Source organism: Zalophus californianus, chromosome 9, assembly GCF_009762305.2.
Source record: "Zalophus californianus isolate mZalCal1 chromosome 9, mZalCal1.pri.v2, whole genome shotgun sequence".
NCBI lineage: Eukaryota > Metazoa > Chordata > Mammalia > Carnivora > Otariidae > Zalophus > Zalophus californianus.
The window spans coordinates 67,745,924-67,759,990 of NC_045603.1; the positions used below are offsets into that span (position 1 = coordinate 67,745,924).

A 14,067-nucleotide genomic window follows, 5' to 3' on the forward strand; every position below is an offset into this window, starting at 1 on the left:
CTAAAATCCTCAACATCAGCCCTATGAGATAGGTAGTATAGTATCTTTTACAGCGGAAAAAAGAGCCATGGAGATTAAGACTTGGACCCAAATTAAGAAACTAGTAACTGAAAGAACTGAGGTACTTGGGAGACTTCAGAGTCTACATGGCACTACCTCCTCCATGGGTCAGGAAATGATTTCTAACTCATTTCAGAGCTTTTACAAACTTAGTATGTTTCCATACTTCTTCGGGGCACTTGGTAGGTTCAATATTTCTTCCCGGGAGGAAGATTTTCATTCTCAACTTCCTTATGAATCTTTTCTGATTATAACTGTAATATATGATCATAGAACATTTGAAATTACTCCATAGTGGACACTAGTTACTTTTGCTGCCTTGGATCTGTTCCCAGTCTTAGAAGAAGACCCAGATTTTGCTTTGGGGGAATAACCTCTCCTTCATTTTCAGTCCTATGGTTTGAGCTGGATTGTCCCCCTGCTCACCCGGCTTTACAGGTATATCCTGATGGGTTTGAGAAAAACGGGTATCTCATCCTCTTGGCCTCAGCAACTGATTCAAGGACTGACAAATAACTTACTAAGAGCCCAGTGGGATGTGAGGAGAGATCTGCTAGTGTCTATGGGAAAGAGAAGTTTGCTCTGTCAATAGAGAAAGCCGCTAACAGAAACCTCTCTTGGCTTGCATGTGATGTGAAATCTGGAATCCTGAGGCCATTTTGAGACCATAAGGTAGTGCCTACAACCACAAAGCCAGGAGATCACTGGACACAGAATGAAGGCAGAACAAAACACACAGCCCATGGTGTCATCTGGGCTGCAGTTATCTATCCTTCATGGAAGCCATACTTCAGACCTGGGATTTTTAGTTACAGGAACCAATAAATGCTACCCACCCTCACTTTGTTGTTGGAGATTTTCCATCACGTACAACTGAACGACTCCTAACTAATAAAAATAAAGAATAAAAAATAAAGAGAAAAAATCTATGTACTATCTATATGTAGGCATAATTCCTTCAGAATTATGCATTGTTTGCATATTAAAGATCATGTTACATATTTTATCCTTTCCTTAAGCCTATCATAACCATAACATTTTTACATGTCATAAAATATTTTCACGAACATACTTTCTCATTGCTATACCATATTCTACTGTATGAAGGATTAGAAGTAGGATATTTTGGCTGAGATGTTTTTATATATAATAATGCATACACATAAATAAATGTATATATTTGTAATAAATATATATGACTAAATCTTTACTGACTTTTCTTACCATTTTGAAATACTTCCTTATTAAAGGTTTTTAAAAGCTGAATTAGTAGATTAAAGCACATGAATATTTGTGACTCATGAGACTTACTACCAAACTGCTTTCTAAGAAGTCCACAGCAGCTTAAAATTCTCAAAGCCTAGGTAGGAGAGTAGCTGATCACTGCACTTCATCCTCACAAACACTAAGCCTTCTCACTTGAGAGGTGAAACACTGTATCTCATTTAAATGGGCGCTGATTTAATTAGTATTGAGCTCTGACATTTGCCAGGGTATTTTTTCTTTTATGAAAGGGTGTTCCTGTTCTCTGCCTCCTTAGCTCTTGAGATCTTTGGTGTTACCTTACAAGTGATCTGGACTTCTTACGTATTAAAGGTATTAACCCTTTGCCCTTGTTGTTAACAAAAATTTCTTCTGTTTTGTCTAAGCTTAGAATGCTACTGATGTGTAGAAATCTTTAAAGATTTTCCTCTGAAACTTCTTCCACGGCTGTTATGTTTAGAAAGTTTTTTTTTTTAATCTAGAGATTGCACATTCATCAATATTTGTTTCTAGTTTGCGGTGTTACCTTTTGAATATTTCTGGAATTATAATATGTATTCAAAGTATGGTTTTAATTTTTTTTCCCAAAGAGCTAACAAGTGTTCCACTGCCGTTTATTAAATAATCCCACTGAGTTATGATGCCTCCCTTCTCATATATTAAATTATTATTGATATGAGGGCCTATATCTGGGCTTTACGTCCTCTTTTCTAATTTGGCTATTCTTGAGCCAATAAAACTCTCAATATATTACTAATGATGATATTACTAACATGACTTTATTAATAATAAAACCCAAAATTAATTTTATAAGTCCTGCTATTTTAGAAATATTATCTTTTTATCTACAATCATTTGTTTCAGTCTTCCTTTATATCTTTCAGTAGTTTTTATGTTTTCTTTGATAGTTCCTATTATTTCTTAAGGCTATTCCTAGACATTGTATTTTAGTTGCTACTGTTGGAAAATCTTAGAATTCTTAATGCCTCCGATTTGGTTTCTTCACCAGAAACTGGAAAATCTGGACCCACTCGTCTGATTTAAACAGATGAGGTGAAAGGAACTGGAAGAGCCACCGTGAGTGGATAGATACCGAGAGCCGCTCCATGTGGTGGCTGAGTGCTTCTCTGGAAACAATTCTATGAGACACAGAGTTTCCAGCTTGCCTTGAGTTTCCTGGATATTTACAAGTAGATATTAAAAAGTCTGTGACAGACTTACCCAGAATAAGACAGCACTTGCACAAAGGGTTATACGGACACATTTTCCCCACGTAGTGAAGGGAACACGCTCTTGTTCCTTAAAAAAAAAAAAAAAAAAGTTTGGTCAATCAAAGGAGTACTCTGGTGAAATGATTTTTTTTTTTCTCCTGATTGGTCTCTAAATCCTAGGCTTAATTTTTTTAAAAATTAGTTTTCAAACATAGCCCCCTTCCTCATAACTGCATTTTTTTTTGTTAATTTCAAACATACACACAACAAGGCATCTGCAATGCTCATTTTAATGTCTTCTGAAAATGCAAGCATGAATAATGAACTGTTTATGTGCCATGACCTTAGCTCAGGAGCCTGGGTATCTGACAATGCTAAGCTGTAGAGCTACATTCCTGAGCTTGTCTGAGATGTTAGACATGGCAGCAAGGATGGCGCAGAGCCCCTGTAGGACAGGAAGTTCCACAGGTGTCTGCAAGTTCTAGGTATCCACTATGTGTTTCTTGGTTGAGCTTTATATATTAATTTGGTATAGCTATTTCCGTGGCCCATAAGAATATATATTAAGTTTTAAGAGATCAATACTTCTCAAGATTTACCTGGATTATACCAGCAACTGTAGCATAATAATAGCTATAAACACTTACACATTTACTCTATGCCAGGTACTATTCTAAGTAGGTTCTACACATTAACTCAGTTTACCCTTACCACAACCATGTGAGGAAGCAACTCTATTATTCCCATTTTTATAGCTGAGGAAACTATGGCATACAGAAGTGAAATCGTTTGTCAAAGATCATTCAGCTAGGAAGTTGCTGTGTTTAGATCTGCAGGCAGTCTCATTCCCAACACTTCATTACCACACTACAGGCTCTCTAAACCAGTGGAGGATGCATTAGCAACAAAAGGAAAATGAGGAAAAAAGATAAAGAAAAATGACCCTTTATCTTCAATTTTTTAACAAGCAATGTTTCAAAGGAAATTTAACTTACTGGCAATTTTAAGTTACCAAATTGTCTTTTCTTCACTACTTTTTCTACGTTGCCAATATTATAAGCTTTTTTTTCAGTATTTAAAAGTTGTTTTCAACATTTAATTTTATCTAAGTTTCTGCTTTCATTTCTGAATGTATAGTCTTTCAACAACACATGGTTTGACTTCATCATCTCCCATAGTAAACAGTGAGAACGATTCATAATGGGAATTATTTGCAGCTTGTCACATGGTAAAAGACAAATGTCACCTTTTGTTGATAACTGAACCTCATTTTTTTCCATTTATAAAATGAGGAGGTTGAACTGCTCCCTCCAGTCCCTTTTAGTGTTGGCATTCTATAAATCTGTGATTCAATTGATAAAATCTATACTTCGGGACATTTTTCTGATGCTCTTGGTAAAAGCATTTTCTTTCCAAGAATTATTCATATTCAGAACTGACTGTCCTTATGCTGATGACTGCAAGTACAATCAGCTCTAAATTTTCTGTGTGGATGGAAAGGAGCAATAATGCAGATGATTCAAAAATTATCTTTCACTGGCTTTGGAATATATATATATAAGAGACAGAGAAAGAAATAGTTTTATTTTTTTATTTTTGTAGCAGCAGTAGCAGAAGCAAATTTACCTTTCCAATTATATAAAATGCCTCGCACAGCCCTAAACAGTTGAATTTCAACGAATGTTTCCCTTCTTCCTCTACCCTTTCTCCAACTTTTGGATAAGAGCTGCACAATCTTGTGTGCATCCCAACCAGAAGGTGGGGCAGTCACCGAGGCTTAGAGCAACACAAAGGGCAGCTCCTCTAGGATGAAAAAGCGGTCGTAATAATGTGAGGCTTGTGAAAATTTGCGGATCAACTATAAAATCCAATGTGTCCTTCTTATACAGCTATGTCATAGAGTCTAATTTTTCTATTTTGCATTTTTTATCAATATGAAAGAAAGGACACAGACCAATGCATCTTTTCTTCTACATTTTATGTTGGAGTCTAATTTTTTTTCCCAATTTTACTTTATTATGAAAGAAGGCGTCACATTTATCTCCTATGTCCACCATTCTAAGCAATACTTCTTCATCTTGGCTGCATATTAGAATCACCAGAGAAGCTTTACAAAATCCCTGTGCCCAGGATATACCCCGGGCCACGAAGTACCACCAGAGTATACAGTGATGGGACCCGGGCATCAAGACTTTCCAGGGTCCCCAGGTGATTACAATGTGCCACCAGGGTTGAGAACCACTATATAAACAGACTAAATTGTATCTACATAACATTCTCTTTACCTGAGTAATCTCATTGATCACCACGTGAGTACACTGTGCCTCATATTCTGGCCGGGGTTGCTCTTCCTGTTGTAACTCAACAGTGTCCCATTCGTACTCAAGTTCTGCCTGGCGCCGCTTCCAAAACTCCAAAAACAAGGTGACTAACAGAGAACAGAAGCATGTAGCTCATCAGTGATGACTGATGTTTCAGAAATCTGTACCAAGTTATTAATTGTTCTAACTATCCAAAACACTTTTATACAGTCACTAAAGTCTAACATACAGGTGATACTAATGTTTAAAAGAGAGAAGTTTTTTTTTTAAGATTTTATTTATTTATTTTGACAGAGAGAGAGAAAGAGAGCACAAGTAGGCAGAGAGGCAGGCAGAGGGAGAGGGAGAAGCAGACTCCCTGCGGAGCAGGGAGCCCAACGTGGGGCTCGATCCCAGGACCCTGGGATCATGACCTGAGCTGAAGGCAGACGCGCTCAACTGACTGAGCCACCCAGGCGCCCCGAGAGAAGTTAATTTTTTTCAAGATGACGTTGATAATTTATTCAACTTGTGAAAACAAACTACAGCCATGGGAAAGGTAATAACATGATGGGCAGAAGGCATGTGTGTGTGTGTCTAATGAATGCTAAGGCATCTGCTACCAGCACTTTACTGCCAACTAAGAAAGACAAATAACTACCATAATTCAAAAACAGTTTATGGTCCATCCATCTTTCAGCCTGTTCATCCCTACATCCCCCGCCCCCTCTTTCCTAAGGGCCTGAGGGGGGCACCTTAGTAGTCCCCAAATCTCTACTTACCACCACCAAGCCACCCTAAATTAATATTCTTAAATATGGAAAACTGATATTTTTTTCAACCTTGTGTGAAGTATGAATAAAATAATTTTTAGAACTCTTTACTAGGAACTTAAAATACTAAATAGAAACAATATTAAATGTTGTTTGAAAATGTAGTTTCAGGGTAAATCCCTTAGATCCTCTTTTGATCAGATTGGTACCCCTGTGCCATTCCCATACAGAAATTCTGGATTTATTACTGTTCCACACACAAGTATTTCTATGTGCCAAAAAAGACAACAGGCCATGCTTCAAGGAGCTCCTAGGTGTGCAGAAATTATTGTGACGTGATAGTTACAGTATACTAGTGAGGGTTATGATCAACGTAAGCACAGCTGGCTCTGGGTGTGGAGCCAGAACATGTGACCAACGTGTGGCCGAGGTTCTCTCAGAGGAGGGGACCACTGCAGATGACTGAGTTAGAGTTGATCAGGTGAAGGTGGGACATTAAAGCCACCTCCCCTGAGGGAGCTGCACATGCATAGGCAAGGAAGCCAGAGAATCAGAATACTTTCTAGAAACGGCAAATATCCGGAAGTGAGTGCACACCGTCATGAGGAGCGTGGAGAAGCCAGTGGAGAGATGACAGGGGCACATCACAAAGGACTCTATGCCTTAAGTTACCCTTTTGTAACTTCAAGGTAGAGGGGACACTGCAGGGGTTCTAGAGAGACTAGAGGCAGGGAGACCTGCTGGCAGGTACATGATGAGGCCTGCTTGGGTGGGGAGGAGAGAGAAGACAGCATGTTTGGCAGGTAGGTTAGATGCAGGTTGTGTAAAGGGGAGGAAGAAATCTAGGATGCCAACCAGGTTTCTGGCTTAGGTGATGCCCTAAATTCTAGGGCCATTATCCATAATAAAAAGGGCAGTAAGAGGAGTGAAGCCAACAGGTTTGGTTCAATCAGGTGCCTCTGGGCCACAGGAAAGATGGCCAGTAGGTAGGTAAACATCTAGAACTCGGGAGAAAGATCTAGGCTGAGTCGGAAACTTTTTAAAGCAGTAACTGAGGCCATGAGTGGATGAGATCACTAAATGAGGTGGAGAGGGGTAGCTCTCACCGTGGCTGCACATGAACAGCACTTGGGAGCTTTAAAAAAACAAAACAAAACACTGAGCCCAGGCACCACCACTGAGTTTCTGACTTTACTGGACTAGAATGAGGCATGAGCACTGTGTTTTGTTTTTGCTTAAAAGGTCTACATCAGTCAGAGTTGAGAACTGCGGGAGGAGACAGCAGAGAGAGGCCAGCCTGACGTCCTGCAGCCCATGGGTGGCCTGAGATGCAGGAGGAAATCCTGGGATGTGGCCGTGAGTGGCAGGAACTCCGCAGTCCCCAACGGCGAAGGCAGCTGAAATGGGTAAAGCACTTGCTTCCAACAGTGTTTGTTTTGCGTTTACTAATTTTCCAGGAGTGATGAGTCAGAGTAGAAATAAGCTGGATGCTGGAATCGAGGTCAAATCCTGGTTCTGACGATTATTAGATGCGTGACTACTGGTCACCATGTTCCAACTTTCTGAACCTCCCCCATTTCCCGTTCTGTGAAATGGGGGCAGTAGGACCTACCTCACAGGGCTGTTGTGAGCTTAATGACATCATCTATGTAAAAGCCTTCCCCCCAACTCGGCGGCAACTGCTATTATTCTCCTCATTTTAGACACAGAGAGAGAGAGGCATGGAAAGGTTAAGATACCTGCCCAAGGTGACAGTGTTGGAGGCCAGGCATTCTTGGCTCCAGAGCCCAAGCTGTGCTTACTCACTATGTGGTACTTCCTCAAGCTGCCTACCGCCAGGCGGTAATGGGGTATTGGAAGGCGAAGTCTGCAAAACCTTTGGGTATTACTTTGCAGAGTCCAGGGAAGACACTGGTCATGTATTATAACCACCCACGGTGTTAGAGTGATCCTGGACGACTGCTGACTCACATTGCTCTGTGTCGCCCACTGAGGGCACCAGGACCTCGGGTGACTGTGTGCCATGTCAGACAGGAATTTCCTGCTCTGTGTCTTTTGATCTTTCTCCCTCTGGTGGGGAGCACTGTACTTAAGTTCTCTGGCAAACCACACACCATGAGGCTCGTGTTGATTACAGAGACACAATTAGGACTCTTACAGTAACATGTCATGAGAGAAGAGGGAAAGCTGCCTAGGACTTTGGGAATCAAGAACAGTTTGTCCTCTCACTCATGGTATCATGACATCTACAGGAAGGATGCATCATATGAAGACAGCCATAGACAGCGTTGGTGGTTATATCCAGCACCGTCCAAGGACAAGGGGCACACACTAGCACATGGTAGTGTGCCAGTTGCTGTAAGTTTGTTGCTGGAGAGCTGGGCCATTTTATTGGGCCTTGAAACTATTCAGACCTCTTTATTCACAAAGCTGAGTAAGTCAAGATGAATTTGCTCAGCCTTTATTCCAACTTCCCAACTAAAAGACTAGGTTAAAAAAAACAACAACATTTTTTTTCAGACTCTCTTGCAGCTCGGGTTCCTGGTGTGATTTTATAAAATGCCCATCAGGTGCATGTGTGTGTCACTTAAATGAGAAACTGAACTGAATGGAGGCAGAGGTGGTTGCAGGAGCTGCATTATTTTGCTGATGTGGATACAGCAGGAGCAGTACAGTTCTGGAACTAATTGGCAACAGCTGTTTCCCGATCTCCAAGTGTAGTTGGTTAGGGTACTGCCTTCCTGATTCCCCAGCTCCCCATAAACCAAGTGTCCAGTGTTTTTCCGGAAATCACTAGGCCCAGCCCAGAACTCAAAGGTGAAAATTAGAAATTCAGCGGAGAGCCTGGAGCCAGGGAGAACCCAGTAAGTAGGTACAAAGTAACAAGCAGTAAGGAGAAGTGGATATGTCAAGAACTGGCACTTTAGCCTCGGGTCGGGTCCGTGTTTAGGACTTGAGTCAGTATGAATATGTGGGCTGGCTGGGCCTGAAAGGGTGTACATTATTCAGATAAGTACATGATTTGTACTACGTTTATTACAAAAGGTTTTCGACCCTCAACTTTTATAATTCCTAGGGAGCAGAAACATAGTAAAAATATACTGATAGATCTGAGCACACAGGAGATGCTACAGGAATATGAATAGTGGTGATATAAAAGACTTCACATGGTCCTCCTGCCTCTTTGGTTCTGCAATTTCTGATTTTCTGTAACAAGGTTCACAGCAGTGGTTCTCATAAGGCAGATGTAGCAGGAAAGGCAATATAAGACACTAAAAATAAGACTTCATCATATGTACGTATCCTTAAAGATCACATATGATGCGACAAGCAATGCTGAAATGTTTCCTGCCTTCTAAAATCTGATGACATGAAATCAGCTCAATATGCTTAAGTCAGTTCTATAAACACAGTATAGTCAATAATCTCAGAAAGCAAGGTTAGCTAGGAAACGGGAGGTTTGTCTTTCCAGTGCAAAGTTAATTTGTATTTTTTGCTTTATTTAAAATGTATTTCGGGGCGCCTGGGTGGCGTCTGACTCCTGATTTCGGCTCAGGTCATGACCTCAGGGTCATGGGATTGGGCCTGCGTTGGGTTCCCTGCTCCGCGGGGAAGCCTGCTTCTACCTCTCCTACTCCCCCTGCTCATGCTCTTTCTCTATCTCTACAGTGAAAAAATAAAATCTTAAAAAAAAATGTATTTCTAAATTAGGGCTGTCAACATCCATTAGTATATGGAGTTCAAGAGATGTGTTAGAATTTTATTCATTACAAATCAGGGCTGAGACAAAGGTTAGGATAATAAGTAAAAGTGAGCACCACCCATGTGTTCAGTACCCTGTGCTCTTACTGGGGGTGGAAATGACACAGTTTACAACAGAGGAGTACAGAGGATTTTAATCCACAAATTTGATCTTTATTTTTCTGTGTGTCAAATATTAGCTAGTTTTGGTCTCTAGCCAGAACACAGCTAAATGTCTGAAGGACAGTAACTTTATAGATAAGTTTGGCCATCTTAAAGTTCGCTTTATCCAGGAGTGGGAACTAATCTCTAAAAAGTGTCCAGAACAGTTGGAACATCTGTTCTGTGATCTATCTGGTGACTTCTAATAGGCACAACCACTGCAGAAGAGAAACATCTCAAGGACACGTAAAAAGCACTGTGAGCTGCATGAGTTCATGTGCTGTCTTCTCAAGAAGACTTGAGTCACTTTCTTCCCCCAACTATCTATATAACCTGAGCTCTATTTCCCCCTTAACTTACACAGTAAAATTGGAAAGGATTTTTTTTTTGAAAATGAAATTTTTTTCTTCTTTGGTGGAACACTTACATTAATTGAACATTTAAATATCTGCATTTAGAGGAAATGATAATTGCCTCCTTACAATGATGGTATTCAAAGTAAATAATGTAACTATAGTGTTAAAGCATCTACACAAGAATTATATTCTTTAGGACTATATCTGTTCTACTTATTAAACAGAATTTATTATTTACTATAAGAGTAACACATACTTAATAAATACTCGCTCATATAAAAGAATATAAAGAAGAAAGCTTACCTGTAATTCCTGTGTTGCTTCCTCTGAACCCCAAGCCCACGTAAGTTAGGTGGTGGATCACAGCTGTGGGGACTGTTACAATAATGGTTCCCAGTGAACCATGCCTCCCTGTATCCAAGCACCTGGGTAATCCTCCCACCTCCTCACATTGTTGTTGGCTTGGCCATGACCTGCTTTGGCTGATGGGACATTCATAAACTTGAGGCAAACGCAGGCTCAAAAAACGTCTGTGCATTGGGGCTTGCCCTCTCTTGCTTCTCTTTGGAAGCCTAAACCATGTGAAGAATCCTGGACTAGCTTACTGGAGGATGGGACATCAATGTAGAGCAAGACAAGCCAGCCCAGTGAGCCCCACAGACCAAACCAGACCAAACAAATACTAAATGTGTGTTTTAAGCAACCACATTTTGAAGTAGTTTTTTTACGCGGTAACTCGTACAATGGCCTTAAGGATTGTAAATGGAGTTATAGGGGAGCTGAAGTTTAGGCAATCCAAGGTCCTAAAAGTGGGTTACTTTGACAGCTCATATCAAACTGTGAAATGGTATTAAATTAGCTGCTTGTATGATCTCAGGGTTTTTTTTTTTTTTAATGTTAAGACGTAAAAGTTAACTGAAAAAAGATAAAGGAAAGTAACTTACCCCATATTCCCATAAATACTGCAAACACTAGGGTTCCAAAACTATCAAAGATGCACAATTTCTGGAAAATACAATAATGACATATAACTGAATCATGTTTTCTCCTCACTAGCATTCAGCAAATATGCAGTGCTTTGTGTATTCTACAGTCCGAATTTCCTTTAAAGCTGATACCTAGTTTAACAATCACCATATCTATTACATACCTGCAGATGGGATTTCTTGTTGTTTTGAAAGCAAAGAGCCTTTGCTGTATTTACCACAGTGCATTTTCCATATCGTGATAAAGAAATTGGCATAGCCGCTAAGATTCCATTCAGTTTAAAGTATCAGACTTTTGAATGATGGCCTCTTCTTACAAGCTGTCTTAGTGAACTTGAAGTGTACAGCTCTACAAACACAAGGAACTCAGAGCAACTTTTGGATTTACAATTTGCATCTTATCATCATCTCATCCTGGTCGGATGATAGGTTACTGAGTTCTTGCTTTTCTTGCTAAGAAGAGCACAAGGCTGGGGTTTATTCTGAGATGGCTCTGCCCAAGGAGAGGTGTTTCCCCAAACCCAATGATGGCTTTTCTAGATCAATGACAGAGGCTTCCAGGAGATTAAGGAGGTACAGGAACTACTGCTGACATTACAATGGGTGCAACCATGAATGAATAGATGATACACCTGTACAAAGAAGGCTTTATTCACTAGTTCTGCTAAATTTCTTTTCTTTTTTTTTTGCTAGTATATAAATAACCTATCTCCTTTTCAGGAGTCCTGGAAAATCTTTCAATTAGTTACTAATTTTCCACTAGTGAGTATTTTTACATATCCTAAAAAACCTATAAAGTATAAAGGAACTGGAAAAGGTAGGCAAACATGTAGAATATCAACTTTATGATAGATCATACAGACCATATGAAGAGTAAAGAAGCTATAGGATTAAAAAAAAACAAACAAAAACCCAAACTTTTCAGTTGCTAAAGAAAATTCAAAGTTGCTTCTAAGGAAAACTCTTTAACTTTTTTGGTTGCCCTTTATATACTGATATAAAGTTGGTAAACTTTCATCTATGTGAAAATATGTTTTCATAAAAGAATATCCACTTAACCATTGTCTTGTACGTGTGTTTTCCAAAGCATACAGATGTCCCTCAATCCTCTATCTGAACCTGATCAGAAAGCACAATCCCAAACTGTTACCCAACTATTCCTCTCAAAAAATCACTTAAGGAAGACAGAATTAAGGAGTGGCCACTCTGGGGAACACTGCACCTACCTATTTCTCTAGTCCTGGCATTCCATGGACTAATATTTCAAATCTTTCAGCTTTGACTCTTACGGAACCAAAGCTCTCATTTAATGTTATGCCTTATCCTTCAGTGAAAATTACTGTAAGAAAAGTCTTATGCAGAACTGTTCCATGCATTATAATGGTATTACTGAAGATTCTGTCCAACACTACTCCTAGGAATCACTGTAAACCTCTGATACCTCCCTACTTGCCCTGATACCTCTGAGTACCTACTCCAGAAAGAAAAAAACCCTACCCATGAATTCTTTGCCCTACCATGTTGAGAAAAAGCCAGTGGATGCTTATCTGTCAGTGTGAAAGAAAAAAAAAAAAAAGGAGTAGCAAGAAAAAGCAGGTTTACCACTAATGCCAAGATCACCCCAGTTGCCTGGCTCAAGATAAGAGATGTGCTTTGCGCTCCTAAGAAATGGAGTTAGGTGACCTGGATGAAGTTATCATTTTTGCCACATTTGTGAGGATCGAGGACTCAGTGGAAAGAACAAGATGGCTGGCTTCCCTATGTACCCCATAAGCAGGAATCAGGGGAGAAGGTAAGCAAGGGGTGTTCTTGGTAAAAAGCTTAGCTTAGTTTGCTTGCCAGGAGGGCACAGATGGGGAAACACAGTTGTGTTAAGGACAGCCCCAGTCAGCATCCTGCTTTAATCACATAGAATAGGAAAGAAAAAAGATGGCTGCACATATATAAAGGGCATGATGTTTTAAAGCAGAGGAACCAATGAAAATCTAGAAAAGTGACCATTTGTTGTGTTTCTTCCTGCAAAGGAACAAAATCAAAATTTTATAACAATGTATTTCCGAGAACAAAATATTTTAAGTTACCACACTTTCCTTTTATCTTGCCGGCCAAAAAGCTAAGAACCTTATTTAATGTTCAATCACAAAAACAACATTAATCCTGATTATCTCCATAACTGTTCCCTCACTTCCTTGATCATAATTTTCTAATTTATTAACCCTTTTAGCACTCATGTCCATTACTGAATACTCTCTTTCCAAAAGAAAGAAGCAGAAATGAATATATAAATGTATGAATAAAGAAATGATTGAATTAGCCAACAGAAAGACATGGAAAGCTGCTTTTTCTTCCCTTTAAAATTTTTAAAATGTAATTCTTTTACAAAGGGAAGGAGGCATATGAAAGAATAAATCACCCTAACAAGATTCAAAGGATTCTTTAGGAAATTAGGATAGAATAAAAGATTCATTTTTTCCAAAACAATGAAAAAAAAAATATACACAGGGCCACGTGTTTGAAAGTCACGTGTTTAGGGATGGGTCGGTGGAAAAGAAGAACTGAGAGAAGAGATGGATGGGGGTGTGGTGTTTGAAAGAGAATTTCTTAAAGAAAATGAAATTTCCAATTGTACTTTGTGGAGTATAGTTTGCCTCTGGCATTATCACTGGCATTTGCCTTAGACCCAGTGTCCAGGGATATGCGCTAACTAGTGACCTTTATGAGTCAACATCGCTGGAAGGCAGCGTCCCTCCTGCTAACTTCAAGTCTTTTACTTTATGTGATTTATGACAGATTTTTATAGTCTAGAATTTGTGTTAGTTTCTGGGGGAGAGGCAAAGAAATCTACTTTAATTCATAAATTAAGAGTAAAATTCCATGTATCAACAATACCCTGCAATCATCTTAATTAAGTAGCGGAACGTTTTTCAGACACAGTGCTCAATTTGTGAGTGAAGTGGCTGCTACTATTGTCAGCTGGTGAGGAACACAGTAATGGCAAGAAAGGCAGATTTGCTGTCAATTTCTGGCTTTGTCAGTTACTAGGTGGGTGACCTTGAGCAAATTACTTAATCTCTCAGACCCTCAGTGTTTTAATCTGTAAAATGGAGGTAGTACCTGTTCCGCCTACCTCACAGGGTTGTTGTGTCAAAAGGTCAAGAATCTTTCAAGATATACATTTTAAGTGACATTATAATAGGAATGTATTTGGTTTTAAA

The 14,067-nt window shown here is 39.5% G+C and overlaps 1 protein-coding gene across 5 annotated transcripts in view; it reads right to left on the reverse strand.

Moving 5' to 3' along the window:
* Positions 1 to 14,067, reverse strand: part of ANO6 (anoctamin 6) — a 186,251-nt gene that overhangs the window by 29,334 nt on the left and 142,850 nt on the right. For all 5 annotated transcript variants that reach the window (XM_027592751.2, XM_027592749.2, XM_027592753.2 and 2 more), the window contains 3 exons: positions 10,811 to 10,871; positions 4,820 to 4,962; positions 2,545 to 2,622 (listed from right to left, as the gene is read on the reverse strand). In XM_027592751.2, the coding sequence (XP_027448552.1) occupies positions 2,545 to 2,622; positions 4,820 to 4,962; positions 10,811 to 10,871 (282 nt within the window). The remainder of the gene's footprint in view (positions 1 to 2,544; positions 2,623 to 4,819; positions 4,963 to 10,810; positions 10,872 to 14,067) is intronic.